This window comes from Parasteatoda tepidariorum, chromosome 2 (assembly GCF_982258835.1).
Source record: "Parasteatoda tepidariorum strain Cologne lab strain chromosome 2, Ptep-v5.0, whole genome shotgun sequence".
Classification (NCBI taxonomy): domain Eukaryota; kingdom Metazoa; phylum Arthropoda; class Arachnida; order Araneae; family Theridiidae; genus Parasteatoda; species Parasteatoda tepidariorum.
In genome coordinates, this window is record NC_141756.1 from 48,589,329 (window position 1) to 48,607,647 (window position 18,319).

The 18,319-nt window shown below is 35.8% G+C and overlaps 6 protein-coding genes across 6 annotated transcripts; 1 reads left to right on the forward strand and 5 right to left on the reverse strand.

The window, feature by feature from the left end:
• Positions 1–1,986: 1,986 nt before the first annotated feature.
• LOC147815746 (uncharacterized) lies at positions 1,987–4,341 on the reverse strand. The gene has a single exon (XM_087156561.1). It carries the CDS (start codon positions 4,339–4,341, stop codon positions 1,987–1,989), a length of 2,355 nt encoding a protein of 784 aa, XP_087012687.1.
• A 134-nt stretch (positions 4,342–4,475) lies between these two features.
• Positions 4,476–5,090, reverse strand: LOC147815747 (uncharacterized). The gene has a single exon (XM_087156562.1). The coding sequence runs from the start codon at positions 5,088–5,090 to the stop codon at positions 4,476–4,478; it is 615 nt and encodes a 204-aa protein (XP_087012688.1).
• Positions 5,091–5,279: 189 nt separating this feature from the next.
• On the reverse strand, positions 5,280–8,837 carry LOC147815748 (uncharacterized). Its single transcript, XM_087156563.1, has one exon. The coding sequence runs from the start codon at positions 8,835–8,837 to the stop codon at positions 5,280–5,282; it is 3,558 nt and encodes a 1,185-aa protein (XP_087012689.1).
• Positions 8,838–10,006: 1,169 nt separating this feature from the next.
• LOC147815749 (uncharacterized) lies at positions 10,007–12,685 on the reverse strand. Its single transcript, XM_087156564.1, has one exon. It carries the CDS (start codon positions 12,683–12,685, stop codon positions 10,007–10,009), a length of 2,679 nt encoding a protein of 892 aa, XP_087012690.1.
• A 66-nt stretch (positions 12,686–12,751) lies between these two features.
• On the reverse strand, positions 12,752–15,310 carry LOC147815750 (uncharacterized). Its single transcript, XM_087156565.1, has one exon. The coding sequence runs from the start codon at positions 15,308–15,310 to the stop codon at positions 12,752–12,754; it is 2,559 nt and encodes an 852-aa protein (XP_087012691.1).
• An 802-nt stretch (positions 15,311–16,112) lies between these two features.
• Positions 16,113–16,826, forward strand: LOC147815751 (uncharacterized). Its single transcript, XM_087156566.1, has one exon. The coding sequence runs from the start codon at positions 16,113–16,115 to the stop codon at positions 16,824–16,826; it is 714 nt and encodes a 237-aa protein (XP_087012692.1).
• Positions 16,827–18,319: the final 1,493 nt, after the last annotated feature.

The following is an 18,319-nucleotide window of genomic DNA, read 5'->3' on the forward strand; positions in this document are numbered from 1 at the left end:
GGGGAGTTTTGATTTTGGCAGTTCCCCTTGCCTACTGCCAATAGAAGTTTCAATTAAATTTTTTCCAAAAAACATTTTTTTCTGCAAAGCTCTAAGAAATTAACACTAAGCATTTAGAGTTTCTTTGAAAACACAATTATAGATTTGGCATCTTGGAGCAATTACTGAAAGGCTGTCAAATGACTTAACTCTTGACAGGCCAACATAAAGTTGTCCATGACTAAAAACTTGTTTAGTCAATACTAAACTGATTTTCTCAAAAGTCTGACCTTGTGACTTATTTATAGTCATGGAGAAGGCAAGCCTAATTAATTTCTAACTGAGTTTAAAATAAATATTATCATGTTCTTAGGGCATGAATCTGAATTGAACAACCTGATAATGCTCACTCTGGTTATTGTTTCCGTTTTTAAAAGCGCTATATGTTGAGCCACCTCATGTGACATATGCCATGTGACATTTTTAGCAGCTATCATTGGTCTATTTTCTAACGTTGCCACTCGGGGAGTTGTAATGAGGCTTTTTTATGGTGCCGTGTAAGAGAAATATATATATAGATTCTAGAGTATTATAAACCTATTTTTATCAAAAATTAAACACTAAAATTTTTTAATGTAATAAAAACTTTTGTGATATTTTTTTTTGGTGGGAAGCCAAAATGATTGTGAATAAAAGTGGTACATTTATTATTACAATAATGATTGAATAATTTTATTATTTGTAATTCTATTATTATTGTTATTAGTTTTATTATTTATAATTAAACATTGCAGGCCATATAGAGCATATCATTGGAAATAATGTATGAAAGTGGGATATATTTTGCTACTTGTATTCAAAAGTTGTGGAAAATAGAGTGATAGTTTTTGTAAATATATGTCTGACGTCACAAAGTTATTTTATATGTTCTTTAAGCTGTAATTATTGTATATTTGTTAAAAGAGAAAATGGCAACGATGTTTGTATTCGAATGTTGATTAAATGAAAATGGTGAAAGTTAATGCATCGTGTCAAGTTATTTTCGACTAGAATTATTGTAATCTTGTAAAGTATAGAAATTAAACGGAGTCAGATAATAAATAAGCTGAGTACGACTGAATGAAACAATATTCAGGGAGATACTACCGACATTAGTGGTGACCGACGGACGTGATTCTACAAAAGGTATTGTGCCATTAAGTTTTAAATTATGGAACTCTTGATTAAGAAACGCTCGCCAATTAGAGGCAATTTTACCAAAACTTACAATGCATTAACTAAATTGTTGGCGGAAGAAAATCCTAAGGAGGAAAATATTAAAGTAAATTACGCTAACTTAGAAAGAATTTATCAGTCTTTGACGATATTGGACAATGAAATCTGCGACATGTTAATAGATACTTCCGAGCAGCAAAAATACGATGATGAATATAATGCTATCGAAGAATATAATGAAAAAATGGTTTCTGCGAAAGTAAATTTTGAGCTTTTTTTGGCGAAAAACGCAAGTTTAGATAGAATAAGTTTAGATGGTTGTTCGTTGTCAACGAAAAGGAAATTGAAATTGCCAAAAATAGAATTAGTGAAATTTAGTTCAGAGTTAAAAGATTGGCTTTCCTTTTGGAGCCAGTTTAAAAGAATACACGAGGATAATGAATTAGAAAATGAGGATAAATTTCGGGTAAAATGTGTTTTGTGTAGCAAAAGGCATTTGGTGTTAATGTGTCCAGAATTGCCAGCTAACAAACTAACTGAAAAGAAATCCGACTTGACCTCGCCAAAAGTCAGTTTGACAAGCCATTGCAGTACAGAGGACGTGTTACTTCAAACATTAATTGTGAAATTGAAATCAAGAGGTAAAACACGCCAAGTTCGAGTTCTAATTGATAGTGGATCGCAAAGGTCATACATACTTGAACGTACTGCTGAAACTTTTGGCTTGGATCCAATAGAGAAGAAAAGTTTCATACATGCATTGTTTGGCGGATTTAATACTCAGGAAAAGCATCACAAGCTCTTTAAAGTAAATCTTGAAGCTCTCAGTGGGAATTTTTCATGTGACATAGAAGTTTTGGATGATCCAAAACTTCTATGTTGCCTAATATTCGTCAATACAACCTGAGTTCCAGCATGTGAGAGTTGTAAATGACGTTCATGGATGAGTTTGTTAACCACATCATTATTAGATGGGAGAATGATTGGGCACAAAAAATTTTCTTCATCTTTACGTCTTATGATCTTGGTCTTGAGTCTAAGAAGTCCTTCATCATCATGAAAGGTACAAAGCGATTTTAGCTGTTTATGACATTCACTTTGCTTAAAATGGTCTTGTTGAATAAATTTTACAAGTTTCTTTTCTGCAATTTCCAATTCAGTAATTAATAGTTCACCTGTAATTTTCTTATTTCTTTTAAGTGAGTTATTTGAAAAACGGAGAATCCAGGCAATCATTCTAAGTATTTGAGAATACTTCGAAAACCTTCTGTTGTACCATTTTCTCTCTTCCTCAGTAACGAGAAGGGTAGATGATAAATCAAGACCTTTCCTTTTTTCTTTTGAAACCTCCTCTTCATCTATTTGTACTTCTGATTTTGGCCAATCTTCTTCGTCTTGTCTCAACCATAACGGCCCCTCCCACCATTTTGATCTTAAATAGGCTCTAATTGAACAACCCCTTGAAGGTAAATCGGCGGGATTGTGCTCTCCGGAAATATGTTTCCATGAATCTTTATTCGAAAGCGTTCTGATTTCTCTTACTCGGTTAGTAACAAACACTCCCCAGTTCTCATTCCTTATTATCCAACTGAGAGCGGTTGAGGAATCCGTCCAATAGGTAATGGGCACACCAAACAAATCCATTGCCTTCATTACGGAATGGGCGAGTCGTGCTCCAATACAGCATGCAAGTAGCTCAAGTCTGGGAATTGACATCTTGTGTAAAGGAGAGACTCTACTTTTCGCTTGAATAAAATCAACCCTTATAGTTTTGCCTTCAACTCTCCTAAGGAATACAACAGCACTGTATGCAAGTTTGCTTGCATCCACAAAGACATGAAGGCTTATTTGCGAGCTGGGCTGGCATATATCGAGACATCGGGGAATTTTAACGCTGGATAGTAACTCTAAATCTTTAATCCAGACTTCAAATTTATTTTGGATTTCTTCTGGAAGTTCTGTGTCCCAACCAATCTTGAGATTCCAAGTTTGTTGCACAATAAGCTTGGGAATGACTGTCACCGGGCATAAAAGTCCTAGAGGATCGAATATTTTATTCACAGTTGAAAGAATATTTCTTTTGGTCACATTTTTCTTCGATTCTTCAACTGATGGTATATCACAAAAAAGAGTATCTTCGTTTTTATCCCATTGTAATCCCAAAACAGATATGGGTTTCTCAGAATTTTTTATTTCGTAGAAATTGGAATGTTCCCAACCTCTGAGGTCAAAACGGCCTCTTTCCAATAAATTTCTTGATTGATGAATGAATGCTATCATTCTTTCCTCAGTTGGCAAAGAGGTAACACAATTGTCTACATAAAAGGATCTTCGTAAGATGTCTGCTGTTTCCTGCATCTCTATTGGGGCGTTTTCTATCAAGTAATTCAATACAACAGCCAATAGGAACGGACTGCATGTGAGTCCAAAAACAACACGCTGATGTCGGAACACCTTCATTTGTCTTTTCTCAAAGTCCTCCCACCACAAAAAACGGAGAGAATCGCAATCTTCCTTTGAAACAGATATCTGGAGAAATGCCTTTTTGATGTCGGAAACTACGCCAATCTTATCCTTGCGGAATCTCATTAATATAGGTGGAATTTCTTCTAGAAGATTGGGGCCTTTCTCCAAACAGTCATTCAGTGACAGGTGCCCTTTTACATGACAAGAAGCATCAAATACAGGCCTTATTTTGGTTGTGGAATTCTCCTTTATAACGGCTCTATGAGGCAAGTAAATAGAGGGACGTTGATGTTCTTCTTCGGGTACTACTTCTATTATCCCTGATTCTTTCCAATCTTTGAAAACTGCATTGTAATCATTATACTTTTCTTCCCGTATGAGCTTCAGAGATGTCGAAATAAGTCTTTTCTCTGCAATGTCCCTGTTGTCAATCAACTCACAATTGGCTTCTTTCCAAGGTAAATGGACCTCATAACGGCCATCTTCGTTTATTGAAAAAGTTTTCCTAAAATGATCGACAGCTGCTGCTTCCATTTCTTTTCTAGATTTGGTTTCAATAGGATCTTTTATACCAAGGATATCCATTTCCCAGAGATTGGCTATTGATGCGTTTGTTACAAACAATGAAGTTATCAGGTCGGTTGAGGTATGGTCAAATCTCTCTCCAGGCACTTTACCCATGACTATCCAACCCAAATAAGTTTCACACGCTATTAGACCGCATTTAAGTTTATGTATGCGCCCGGTAAAAAGTTGGCCGCAAAAATCAGCTCCTATTAAAATTTCTATATCAGGGCAGTTTTCTCCATAATCTGTTATCCATATCTTGCTTTCTTGCAATTCCTTATTCCAGGAACCCTGTTTAAGTCTAGGGATCTTACTGCAAATTTTTGGAACAGTTCATTACTACATGAAATCTCTAAGGGGTATATATTTTTAACAGGTCGTGTCAATTCTCCATTCGCAGTTTTAACTTTAACCACACGAATGAAATTGTCTTGTCCAGGAAAAACTTCAATAATTCGTCCAAGAGGCCAATCCATTCTCTTCTTATTATCGCACTTAATTAACACAATATCACCTATCTTTAACTCTTTGATTAGATACCTTTTCTTAACAGGTGACTGCACTAAAAGACTAAGATATTCATCTCGGAATCGTTTTCGAAATTCTTTACGTAGCCTTTGCTGGTATCTCAACCTTTTTGAAATATTAACGTCATCCAAATGATCCAAATCTGGGACACCAACAGTTGGAATATCCTGAATGAACAGTGATGGAGATAGGGGAACCAAATCTCTTGGATCATCTGAGACATACGTGAGGGGTCTTGCATTAATTACAGCTTCTACATCACACAGAATGGTTAGAATTTCTTCGTAAACAAGACAAGCCTTTCCTAACACCTTTTTTAATAGACTTTTCACCATTTGCACAATTCTCTCCCACCAACCGCCCCACCATGGTGCAGCTGGGGGATTAAATCATTAAACTCCATGAAGGTGTTCCGACATCGGCGTGTTGTTTTTGGACTCACATGCAGCCCGTTCCTATTGGCTGTTGTATTGAATTACTTGATAGAAAACGCCCCAATAGAGATGCAGGAAACAGCAGACATCTTAAGAAGATCCTTTTATGTAGACAATTGTGTTACCTCTTTGCCAACTGAAGAAAGAATGATAGTAACTAGGCAACATAGAAGATAGGGGAACCAAATCTCTTGGATCATCTGAGACATACGTGAGGGGTCTTGCATTAATTACAGCTTCTACATCACACAGAATGGTTAGAATTTCTTCGTAAACAAGACAAGCCTTTCCTAACACCTTTTTTAATAGACTTTTCACCATTTGCACAATTCTCTCCCACCAACCGCCCCACCATGGTGCAGCTGGGGGATTAAATTTCCATTGTATTCTGTAGATTGAAGTGTCACGAATTATCTGATCCCAGTTTAGACTTTTCATAAGATTCGAGGCTCCAAGAAAATTGCTTCCGTTGTCGCTATATATTATTTTAGGCCGACCACGGCGAGCTATGAACCTTCTTAAGCCTAAAAGAAAACAGTTTGTGGACACACTTTTTAGTAGCTCCAGGTGAATAGCACGATACACTGCGCAGGTGAACAGTAGAATCCACAATTTTTCTCCAGTCTTCATGTATAACGGTCCTGCCAGATCTAATCCAATTACCTCAAAGACTAAAGTATCCCTGGTTCTATCTTCTGGTAGTGATGTAGGAATGGATTCAACTCCTTTTGCAGCATGCCTCCTGCACCGGACACATTTCGCTATTACACGTTGCACAGTTTTTCTGCCTCTTAAAATCCAGAATTGTTGCCTAATATTCGTCAATACAACCTGAGTTCCAGCATGTGAGAGTTGTAAATGACGTTCATGGATGAGTTTGTTAACCACATCATTATTAGATGGGAGAATGATTGGGCACAAAAAATTTTCTTCATCTTTACGTCTTATGATCTTGGTCTTGAGTCTAAGAAGTCCTTCATCATCATGAAAGGTACAAAGCGATTTTAGCTGTTTATGGCATTCACTTTGCTTAAAATGGTCTAGTTGAATAAATTTTACAAGTTTCTTTTCTGCAATTTCCAATTCAGTAATTAATAGTTCACCTGTAATTTTCTTATTTCTTTTAAGTGAGTTATTTGAAAAACGGAGAATCCAGGCAATCATTCTAAGTATTTGAGAATACTTCGAAAACCTTTTGTTGTACCATTTTCTCTCTTCCTCAGCAACGAGAAGGGTAGATGATAAATCAAGACCTTTCCTTCTTTCTTTTGAAACTTCCTCTTCATCTATTTGTACTTCTGATTTTGGCCAATCTTCTTCGTCTTGTCTCAACCATAACGGCCCCTCCCACCATTTGGATCTTAAATAGGCTCTAATTGAACAACCCCTTGAAGGTAAATCGGCGGGATTGTGCTCTCCGGAAATATGTTTCCATGAATCTTTATTCGAAAGCGTTCTGATTTCTCTTACTCGGTTATTAACAAAGACTCCCCAGTTCTCATTCCTTATTATCCAACTGAGAGCGGTTGAGGAATCCGTCCAATAGGTAATGGGCACACCAAACAAATCCATTGCCTTCATTACGGAATGGGCTAGTCGTGCTCCAATACAGCATGCAAGTAGCTCAAGTCTGGGAATTGACATCTTGTGTAAAGGAGAGACTCTACTTTTCGCTTGAATAAAATCAACCCTTATAGTTTTGCCTTCAACTCTCCTAAGGTATACAACAGCACTGTATGCAAGTTTGCTTGCATCCACAAAGACATGAAGGCTTATTTGAGACCTGGGCTGGCATATATCGAGACATCGGGGAATTTTAACACTGGATAGTAACTCTAAATCTTTAATCCAGACTTCAAATTTATTTTGGATTTCTTCTGGAAGTTCTGCGTCCCAACCAATCTTGAGATTCCAAGTTTGTTGCACAATAAGCTTGGGAATGACTGTCACAGGGCATAAAAGTCCTAGAGGATCGAATATTTTATTCACAGTTGAAAGAATATTTCTTTTGGTCACATTTTTCTTCGATTCTTCAACTGATGGTATATCACAAAAAAGAGTATCTTCGTTTTTATCCCATTGTAATCCCAAAACAGATATGGGTTTCTCAGAAGTTTTTATTTCGTAGAAATTTGAATGTTCCCAACCTCTGAGGTCAAAACGGCCTCTTTCCAATAAATTTCTCGATTGATGAATGAATGTTATCATTCTTTCTTCAGTTGGCAAAGAGGTAACACAATTGTCTACATAAAAGGATCTTCTTAAGATGTCTGCTGTTTCCTGCATCTCTATTGGGGCGTTTTCTATCAAGTTATTCAATACAACAGCTAATAGGAGTGGGCTGCATGTAAGTCCAAATACGACACGCCGATGTCGGAACACCTTCGTTTGTCTTTTTTCAAAGTCCTCCCACCACAAAAAACGGAGAGAATCACAATCTTCCTTCGAAACAGATATCTGGAGAAATGCCTTTTTGATGTCGGAAACTACGCCAATCTTATCCTTGCGGAATCTCATTAATATAGGTGGAATTTCTTCTAGAAGATTGGGGCCTTTCTCCAAACAGTCATTCAGTGTCAGGTGCCCTTTTACATGACAAGAAGCATCAAATACAGGCCTTATTTTGGTTGTGGAATTCTCCTTTATAACGGCTCTATGAGGCAAGTAAATAGAGGGACGTTGATGTTCTTCTTCGGGCACTACTTCTATTATCCCTGATTCTTCCCAATCTTTGAAAACTGCATTGTAATCATTATACTTTTCTTCCCGTATGAGCTTCAGAGATGTCGAAATAAGTCTTTTCTCTGCAATGTCCCTGTTGTCAATCAACTCACAATTGGCTTCTTTCCAAGGTAAATGGACCTCATAACGGCCATCTTCGTTTATTGAAAAAGTTTTCCTAAAATGATCGACAGCTGCTGCTTTCATTTCTTTTCTAGATTTGGTTTCAATAGGATCTTTTATACCAATGATATCCATTTCCCAGAGATTGGCTATTGATGCGTTTGTTACAAACAATGAAGTTATCAGGTTGGTTGAGGTATGGTCAAATCTCTCTCCAGGTACTTTACCCATGACTGTCCAACCCAAATAAGTTTCACACGCTATTAGGCCGCATTTAAGTTTATGTATGCGCCCGGTAAAAAGTTGGCCGCAAAAATCAGCTCCTATTAAAATTTCTATATCAGGGCAGTTTTCTCCATAATCTGTTATCCATATCTTGCTTTCTTGCAATTCCTTATTCCAGGAACCCTGTTTAAGTCTAGGAATCTTACTGCAAATTTTTGGATGATCCAAAACTTCTATGTCACATGAAAAATTCCCACTGAGAGCTTCAAGATTTACTTTAAAGAGCTTATGATGCTTTTCCTGAGTATTAAATCCGCCAAACAATGCATGTATGAAACTTTTCTTCTCTATTGGATCCAAGCCAAAAGTTTCAGCAGTACGTTCAAGTATGTATGACCTTTGCGATCCACTATCAATTAGAACTCGAACTTGGCGTGTTTTATCTCTTGATTTCAACTTCACAATTAATGTTTGAAGTAACACGTCCTCTGTACTGCAATGGCTTGTCAAACTGACTTTTGGCGAGGTCAAGTCGGATTTCTTTTCAGTTAGTTTGTTAGCTGGCAATTCTGGACACATTAACACCAAATGCCTTTTGCTACACAAAACACATTTTACCCGAGTTTTGCAGAATTTTGATCGGTGTCCGATTTTCAAACATAGAAAGCAACACTTCTTATTACGTAAAATTTCTTGCTTTTGTTCCCAATTCAGTGCTTGAGCGTGAAAGCATTCCTTACTGTCGTGCACTTTGTCACAAAATACACAAGGATGATTTATTTTCTTCTTTTCAAGTGTTCCCGAGAACAAATCATTAGCAGTAGTAAATTGTGGCGATTTCTCTTTTCGTTGGCGGCGTTCATTTTCAAAACTGGATTGTTCCAAACGATTTCGATCATTTTCAAAACTGGATTGCGCCAAACGAATTCGTTCATCTCCTTCTACTTCGGTTTTGAGAAATGCCAATAAACTTTTTAACTTTATGCTGTAAACATTATTTGATGAATCATCTGTAATGGCGCCTGGGTTTCTTAGCCATACCCTAAAAACATCCTCCGGAATGCATGATTCTACAAGTGGAAAAAGCATGGCGGCGTATTTGTCGGAGGTTAAGCCAATTGATTCCAGCGCTCTTAGATATGATTCTAACTTATCATACAAACTACTGGTGTTAATTTTATTTTTGGCTCCTTTTGCATTTTGAACAACCAGTTGAAGAAGTTGTCTCACATAAAATTCAATTAACAACTCATCTCGCCCAAATCGAGATTTTAAACTTTCAATCGCCTTTTACTAATGTCGGTAGTATCTCCCTGAATATTGTTTCATTCAGTCGTACTCAGCTTATTTATTATCTGACTCCATTTAATTTCTATACTTTAGAAGATTACAATAATTCTAGTAGAAAATAACTTGACAGAATGCATTAACTTTCACCATTTTCATTTAATCAACATTCGAATACAAACATCGTTGCCATTTTCTCTTTTAACAAATATACAATAATTACAGCTTAAAGAACATATAAAATAACTTTGTGACGTCAGACATATATTTACAAAAACTATCACTCTATTTTCCACACTCCCACCTTTTGATAAATGCTAATTTATCAAAACATTTAATGTTAAACTAATTTTAAAACATTCAACTCAATCACACACGCACGCATATAATCAACACACATATAATTCCACATTCATATAAATTAAGATAGAACAGTTTACAAATAATAATGAGAAATTGAATTAGTTATCATAACGTTTTGGAAGTCTAATTCTTCTTCCGCACCTAGTTTGATCATTCTTGGAATCAGAGTCTGGAGCGACCACAATTCTAGGAGCAACAGTCTGAGTTGTATCAGAGTCTTGATTGACAACAACTTCAGGAGCAACAGACTCTGTTTTGGTAATGTCTACTTTCTCGCACAGTTCATTACTACATGAAATCTCTAAGGGGTATATATTTTTAACAGGTCGTGTCAATTCTCCATTCGCAGTTTTAACTTTAACCACACGAATGAAATTGTCTTGTCCAGGAAAAACTTCAATAATTCGTCCAAGATTCCAATCCATTCTCTTCTTATTATCGCACTTAATTAACACAATATCACCTATCTTTAACTCTTTGATTAGATACCTTTTCTTAACAGGTGACTGCACTAAAAGACTAAGATATTCATCTCGGAATCGTTTTCGAAATTCTTTACGTAGCCTTTGCTGGTATCTCAACCTTTTTGAAATATTAATGTCATCCAAATGATCCAAATCTGGGACACCAACAGTTGGAATATCCTGAATGAACAGTGATGGAGATAGGGGAACCAAATCTCTTGGATCATCTGAGACATACGTGAGGGGTCTTGCATTAATTACAGCTTCTACATCACACAGAATGGTTAGAATTTCTTCGTAAACAAGACAAGCCTTTCCTAACACCTTTTTTAATAGACTTTTCACCATTTGCACAATTCTCTCCCACCAACCGCCCCACCATGGTGCAGCTGGGGGATTAAATTTCCATTGTATTCTGTAGATTGAAGTGTCACGAATTATCTGATCCCAGTTTAGACTTTTCATAAGATTCGAGGCTCCAAGAAAATTACTTCCGTTGTCGCTATATATTATTTTAGGCCGACCACGGCGAGCTATGAACCTTCTTAAGCCTAAAAGAAAACAGTTTGTGGACACACTTTTTAGTAGCTCCAGGTGAATAGCACGATACACTGCGCAGGTGAATAGTAGAATCCACAATTTTTCTCCAGTCTTCATGTATAACGGTCCTGCCAGATCTAATCCAATTACCTCAAAGACTAAAGTATCCCTGGTTCTATCTTCTGGTAGTGATGTAGGAATGGATTCAACTCCTTTTGCAGCATGCCTCCTGCACCGGACACATTTCGCTATTACACGTTGCACAGTTTTTCTGCCTCTTAAAATCCAGAATTGTTGCCTAATATTCGTCAATACAACCTGAGTTCCAGCATGTGAGAGTTGTAAATGACGTTCATGGATGAGTTTGTTAACCACATCATTATTAGATGGGAGAATGATTGGGCACAAAAAATTTTCTTCATCTTTACGTCTTATGATCTTGGTCTTGAGTCTAAGAAGTCCTTCATCATCATGAAAGGTACAAAGCGATTTTAGCTGTTTATGACATTCACTTTGCTTAAAATGGTCTTGTTGAATGAATTTTACAAGTTTCTTTTCTGCAATTTCCAATTCAGTAATTAATAGTTCACCTGTAATTTTCTTATTTCTTTTAAGTGAGTTATTTGAAAACCGGAGAATCCAGGCAATCATTCTAAGTATTTGAGAATACTTCGAAAACCTTCTGTTGTACCATTTTCTCTCTTCCTCAGTAACGAGAAGGGTAGATGATAAATCAAGACCTTTCCTTTTTTCTTTTGAAACTTCCTCTTCATCTATTTGTACTTCTGATTTTGGCCAATCTTCTTCGTCTTGTCTCAACCATAACGGCCCCTCCCACCATTTGGATCTTAAATAGGCTCTAATTGAACAACCCCTTGAAGGTAAATCGGCGGGATTGTGCTCTCCGGAAATATGCTTCCATGAATCTTTATTCGAAAGTGTTCTGATTTCTCTTACTCGGTTATTAACAAAGACTTCCCAGTTCTCATTCCTAATTATCCAACTGAGAGCGGTTGAGGAATCCGTCCAATAGGTAATGGGCACACCAAACAAATCCATTGCCTTCATTACGGAATGGGCTAGTCGTGCTCCAATACAGCATGCAAGTAGCTCAAGTCTGGGAATTGACATCTTGTGTAAAGGAGAGACTCTACTTTTCGCTTGAATAAAATCAACCCTTATAGTTTTGCCTTCAACTCTCCTAAGGTATACAACAGCACTGTATGCAAGTTTGCTTGCATCCACAAAGACATGAAGGCTTATTTGAGACCTGGGCTGGCATATATCGAGACATCGGGGAATTTTAACACTGGATAGTAACTCTAAATCTTTAATCCAGACTTCAAATTTATTTTGGATTTCTTCTGGAAGTTCTGCGTCCCAACCAATCTTGAGATTCCAAGTTTGTTGCACAATAAGCTTGGGAATGACTGTCACAGGGCATAAAAGTCCTAGAGGATCGAATATTTTATTCACAGTTGAAAGAATATTTCTTTTGGTCACATTTTTCTTCGATTCTTCAACTGATGGTATATCACAAAAAAGAGTATCTTCGTTTTTATCCCATTGTAATCCCAAAACAGATATGGGTTTCTCAGAATTTTTTATTTCGTAGAAATTTGAATGTTCCCAACCTCTGAGGTCAAAACGGCCTCTTTCCAATAAATTTCTTGATTGATGAATGAATGTTATCATTCTTTCCTCAGTTGGCAAAGAGGTAACACAATTGTCTACATAAAAGGATCTTCTTAAGATGTCTGCTGTTTCCTGCATCTCTATTGGGGCGTTTTCTATCAAGTTATTCAATACAACAGCTAATAGGAATGGGCTGCATGTAAGTCAAAATACGACACGCCGATGTCGGAACACCTTCGTTTGTCTTTTTTCAAAGTCCTCCCACCACAAAAAACGGAGAGAATCACAATCTTCCTTCGAAACAGATATCTGGAGAAATGCCTTTTTGATGTCGGAAACTACGCCAATCTTATCCTTGCGGAATCTCATTAATATAGGTGGAATTTCTTCTAGAAGATTGGGGCCTTTCTCCAAACAGTCATTCAGTGACAGGTGCCCTTTTACATGACAAGAAGCATCAAATACAGGCCTTATTTTGGTTGTGGAATTCTCCTTTATAACGGCTCTATGAGGCAAGTAAATAGAGGGACGTTGATGTTCTTCTTCGGGTACTACTTCTATTATCCCTGATTCTTTCCAATCTTTGAAAACTGCATTGTAATCATTATACTTTTCTTCCCGTATGAGCTTCAGAGATGTCGAAATAAGTCTTTTCTCTGCAATGTCCCTGTTGTCAATCAACTCACAATTGGCTTCTTTCCAAGGTAAATGGACCTCATAACGGCCATCTTCGTTTATTGAAAAAGTTTTCCTAAAATGATCGACAGCTGCTGCTTCCATTTCTTTTCTAGATTTGGTTTCAATAGGATCTTTTATACCAAGGATATCCATTTTCCAGAGATTGGCTATTGATGCGTTTGTTACAAACAATGAAGTTATCAGGTCGGTTGAGGTATGGTCAAATCTCTCTCCAGGCACTTTACCCATGACTATCCAACCCAAATAAGTTTCACACGCTATTAGACCGCATTTAAGTTTATGTATGCGCCCGGTAAAAAGTTGGCCGCAAAAATCAGCTCCTATTAAAATTTCTATATCAGGGCAGTTTTCTGCATAATCTGTTATCCATATCTTGCTTTCTTGCAATTCCTTATTCCAGGAACCCTGTTTAAGTCTAGGGATCTTACTGCAAATTTTTGGATGATCCAAAACTTCTATGTCACATGAAAAATTCCCACTGAGAGCTTCAAGATTTACTTTAAAGAGCTTGTGATGCTTTTCCTGAGTATTAAATCCGCCAAACAATGCATGTATGAAACTTTTCTTCTCTTTTGGATCCAAGCCAAAAGTTTCAGCAGTACGTTCAAGTATGTATGACCTTTGCGATCCACTATCAATTAGAACTCGAACTTGGCGTATTTTACCTCTTGATTTCAACTTCACAATTAATGTTTGAAGTAACACGTCCTCTGTACTGCAATGGCTTGTCAAACTGACTTTTGGCGAGGTCAAGTCGGATTTCTTTTCAGTTAGTTTGTTAGCTGGCAATTCTGGACACATTAACACCAAATGCCTTTTGCTACACAAAACACATTTTACCCGAGTTTTGCAGAATTTTGATCTGTGTCCGATTTTCAAACATAGAAAGCAACACTTCTTATTACGTAAAATTTCTTGCTTTTGTTCCCAATTCAGTGCTTGAGCGTGAAAGCATTCCTTACTGTCGTGCACTTTGTCACAAAATACACAAGGATGATTTATTTTCTTCTTTTCAAGTGTTCCCGAGAACAAATCATTAGCGGTAGTAAATTGTGGCGATTTCTCTTTTCGTTGGTGGCGTTCATTTTCAAAACTGGATTGTTCCAAACGATTTCGATCATTTTCAAAACTGGATTGCGCCAAACGAATTCGTTCATCTCCTTCTACTTCGGTTTTGAGAAATGCCAATAAACTTTTTAACTTTGTGCTGTAAACATTATTTGATGAATCATCTGTAATGGCGCCTGGGTTTCTTAGCCATACCCTAAAAACATCCTCCGGAATGCATGATTCTACAAGTGGAAAAAGCATGGCGGCGTATTTGTCAGAGGTTAAGCCAATTGATTCCAGCGCTCTTAGATATGATTCTAACTTATCATACAAACTACTGGTGTTAATTTTATTTTTAGCTCCTTTTGCATTTTGAACAACCAGTTGAAGAAGTTGTCTCACATAAAATTCAATTAACAACTCATCTCGCCCAAATCGAGATTTTAAACTTTCAATCGCCTTTTTATAATTCTCACTAGTGGGCGGAAAACTATCGATTATTTCTCTAGCTCTTGTTCCTTTGCTGATGCATTGAATTAAGTATTGAAATTTATCCTCATTTTCTAATTCATTATCCTCGTGTATTCTTTTAAACTGGCTCCAAAAGGAAAGCCAATCTTTTAACTCTGAACTAAATTTCACTAATTCTATTTTTGGCAATTTCAATTTCCTTTTCGTTGACAACGAACAACCATCTAAACTTATTCTATCTAAACTTGCGTTTTTCGCCAAAAAAAGCTCGAAATTTACTTTCGCAGAAACCATTTTTTCATTATATTCTTCGATAGCATTATATTCATCATCGTATTTTTGCTGCTCGGAAGTATCTATTAACATGTCGCAGATTTCATTGTCCAATATCGTCAAAGACTGATAAATTCTTTCTAAGTTAGCGTAATTTACTTTAATATTTTCCTCCTTAGGATTTTCTTCCGCCAACAATTTAGTTAATGCATTGTAAGTTTTGGTAAAATTGCCTCTAATTGGCGAGCGTTTCTTAATCAAGAGTTCCATAATTTAAAACTTAATGGCACAATACCTTTTGTAGAATCACGTCCGTCGGTCACCACTAATGTCGGTAGTATCTCCCTGAATATTGTTTCATTCAGTCGTACTCAGCTTATTTATTATCTGACTCCATTTAATTTCTATGAATGTTGAATTATATGTGTGTTGATTATATGCGTGCGTGTGTGATTGAGTTGAATGTTTTAAAATTAGTTTAACATTAAATGTTTTGATAAATTAGCATTTATCAAAAGGTGGGAGTGTGGAAAATAGAGTGATAGTTTTTGTAAATATATGTCTGACGTCACAAAGTTATTTTATATGTTCTTTAAGCTGTAATTATTGTATATTTGTTAAAAGAGAAAATGGCAACGATGTTTGTATTCGAATGTTGATTAAATGAAAATGGTGAAAGTTAATGCATTCTGTCAAGTTATTTTCTACTAGAATTATTGTAATCTTCTAAAGTATAGAAATTAAATGGAGTCAGATAATAAATAAGCTGAGTACGACTGAATGAAACAATATTCAGGGAGATACTACCGACATTAGTTACTATCATTCTTTCTTCAGTTGGCAAAGAGGTAACACAATTGTCTACATAAAAGGATCTTCTTAAGATGTCTGCTGTTTCCTGCATCTCTATTGGGGCGTTTTCTATCAAGTAATTCAATACAACAGCCAATAGGAACGGGCTGCATGTGAGTCCAAAAACAACACGCCGATGTCGGAACACCTTCATGGAGTTTAATGATTTAATCCCCCAGCTGCACCATGGTGGGGCGGTTGGTGGGAGAGAATTGTGCAAATGGTGAAAAGTCTATTAAAAAAGGTGTTAGGAAAGGCTTGTCTTGTTTACGAAGAAATTCTAACCATTCTGTGTGATGTAGAAGCTGTAATTAATGCAAGACCCCTCACGTATGTCTCAGATGATCCAAGAGATTTGGTTCCCCTATCTCCATCACTGTTCATTCAGGATATTCCAACTGTTGGTGTCCCAGATTTGGATCATTTGGATGACGTTAATATTTCAAAAAGGTTGAGATACCAGCAAAGGCTACGTAAAGAATTTCGAAAACGATTCCGAGATGAATATCTTAGTCTTTTAGTGCAGTCACCTGTTAAGAAAAGGTATCTAATCAAAGAGTTAAAGATAGGTGATATTGTGTTAATTAAGTGCGATAATAAGAAGAGAATGGATTGGCCTCTTGGACGAATTATTGAAGTTTTTCCTGGACAAGACAATTGCATTCGTGTGGTTAAAGTTAAAACTGCGAATGGAGAATTGACACGACCTGTTAAAAATATATACCCCTTAGAGATTTCATGTAGTAATGAACTGTGCGAGAAAGTAGACATTACCAAAACAGAGTCTGTTGCTCCTGAAGTTGTTGTCAATCAAGACTCTGATACAACTCAGACTGTTGCTCCTAGAATTGTGGTCGCTCCAGACTCTGATTCCAAGAATGATCAAACTAGGTGCGGAAGAAGAATTAGACTTCCAAAACGTTATGATAACTAATTCAACTTCTCATTATTATTTGTAAACTGTTCTATCTTAATTTATATGAATGTTGAATTATATGTGTGTTGATTATATGCGTGCGTGTGTGATTGAGTTGAATGTTTTAAAATTAGTTTAACATTAAATGTTTTGATAAATTAGCATTTATCAAAAGGTGGGAGTGTGGAAAATAGAGTGATAGTTTCTGTAAATATATGTCTGACGTCACAAAGTTATTTTATATGTTCTTTAAGCTGTAATTATTGTATATTTGTTAAAAGAGAAAATGGCAACGATGTTTGTATTCGAATGTTGATTAAATGAAAATGGTGAAAGTTAATGCATCGTGTCAAGTTATTTTCGACTAGAATTATTGTAATCTTGTAAAGTATAGAAATTAAACGGAGTCAGATAATAAATAAGCTGAGTACGACCGAATGAAACAATATTCAGGGAGATACTACCGACAAAAGTACCAAACAACATCAGGTGATTTAACTATGCCCAATTTATGGTTGATTTATATCACTGATTATCTTTTCTAGTCAAAATGAAGTAACTAAATTCATTAATAAAGAAGAGCGTTTCCTAATTACTATATTCAACGTTTATATCAGTTCTTTTTAATTTTTAATTAATTTTAATTTTAAAAATAGAATTATGTAATTTTTGTCAAAAAGTGAAAGGCTGCTCTCTTAAACATTAATTAAAAAGCTAATATAATACTTTAATTTTTGAACTGTATAATATTGTCATCTTTAAAGTAAAAATTTATTTATTTTACTCATTTTATTTTGCTCTTAACTGTGGAAACAATTTTAATCATCGTTAAACTATTGTAATGGCATAAATTAGAAAGATATATATCGCGGTGTGTTTGGTTTTTAGTTTCACTTAATATCTAAGTATTCTAAAACAATAACTTTAAAAAGAAATTTACCCTTTTATTTTACTTATAAATTATTCCAGCATTATAAGTACATCTTTTTATCCCTTTGTTACCTCATCATCAACTAATATCAACTACTAAACTCGACTAATATCAGCTACTATATACATCTTCTAACTACTACAGATTACTACATCAACAACTACAAATATTGAAATTTTACTGCTAACTTTATTTACTATATTTTGCGGGATAACTTAAGCAATATATTTTTTGTCTTTAACATGTATGTTTTTGTGAACTTTCGTATATGTAAACATTAAATGTAAGTGTAGAAAGTCATTGCTCTTAAATTAACAGAAGTCTTAAACTTCTCAAAGGCTCCGTCCTAATATGAAATGATGCTTTTTTACGAATAATATGCTATATTTATAACTGCTGTGAGTTAGTAACTGTTACTCATGACAGTTAGGTCAAGTTTAGCTTATCTAAAGCCAGCGCTGTCTAAGCTTATTTTGAAAATGACGAATCAATAAGAAAAAAAAGCCACAGTTTCGTGAAAATGAAAAGCGTTTGTAGTCTAATTTTTTAATATTTAAAAACTTACACCGATGCTTCATTA

What these genes read in the sequence shown, in the direction of transcription:
- LOC147815746 (XM_087156561.1), bottom strand. Translation starts at nt 4,341, where the DNA reads ATGGGTAAAGTGCCTGGAGAGAGATTTGACCATACCTCAACCGACCTG.
- LOC147815747 (XM_087156562.1), bottom strand. Translation starts at nt 5,090, where the DNA reads ATGGTGAAAAGTCTATTAAAAAAGGTGTTAGGAAAGGCTTGTCTTGTT.
- LOC147815748 (XM_087156563.1), bottom strand. Translation starts at nt 8,837, where the DNA reads ATGTGTCCAGAATTGCCAGCTAACAAACTAACTGAAAAGAAATCCGAC.
- LOC147815749 (XM_087156564.1), bottom strand. Translation starts at nt 12,685, where the DNA reads ATGCAGGAAACAGCAGACATCTTAAGAAGATCCTTTTATGTAGACAAT.
- LOC147815750 (XM_087156565.1), bottom strand. Translation starts at nt 15,310, where the DNA reads ATGGAACTCTTGATTAAGAAACGCTCGCCAATTAGAGGCAATTTTACC.
- LOC147815751 (XM_087156566.1), top strand. Translation starts at nt 16,113, where the DNA reads ATGGTGAAAAGTCTATTAAAAAAGGTGTTAGGAAAGGCTTGTCTTGTT.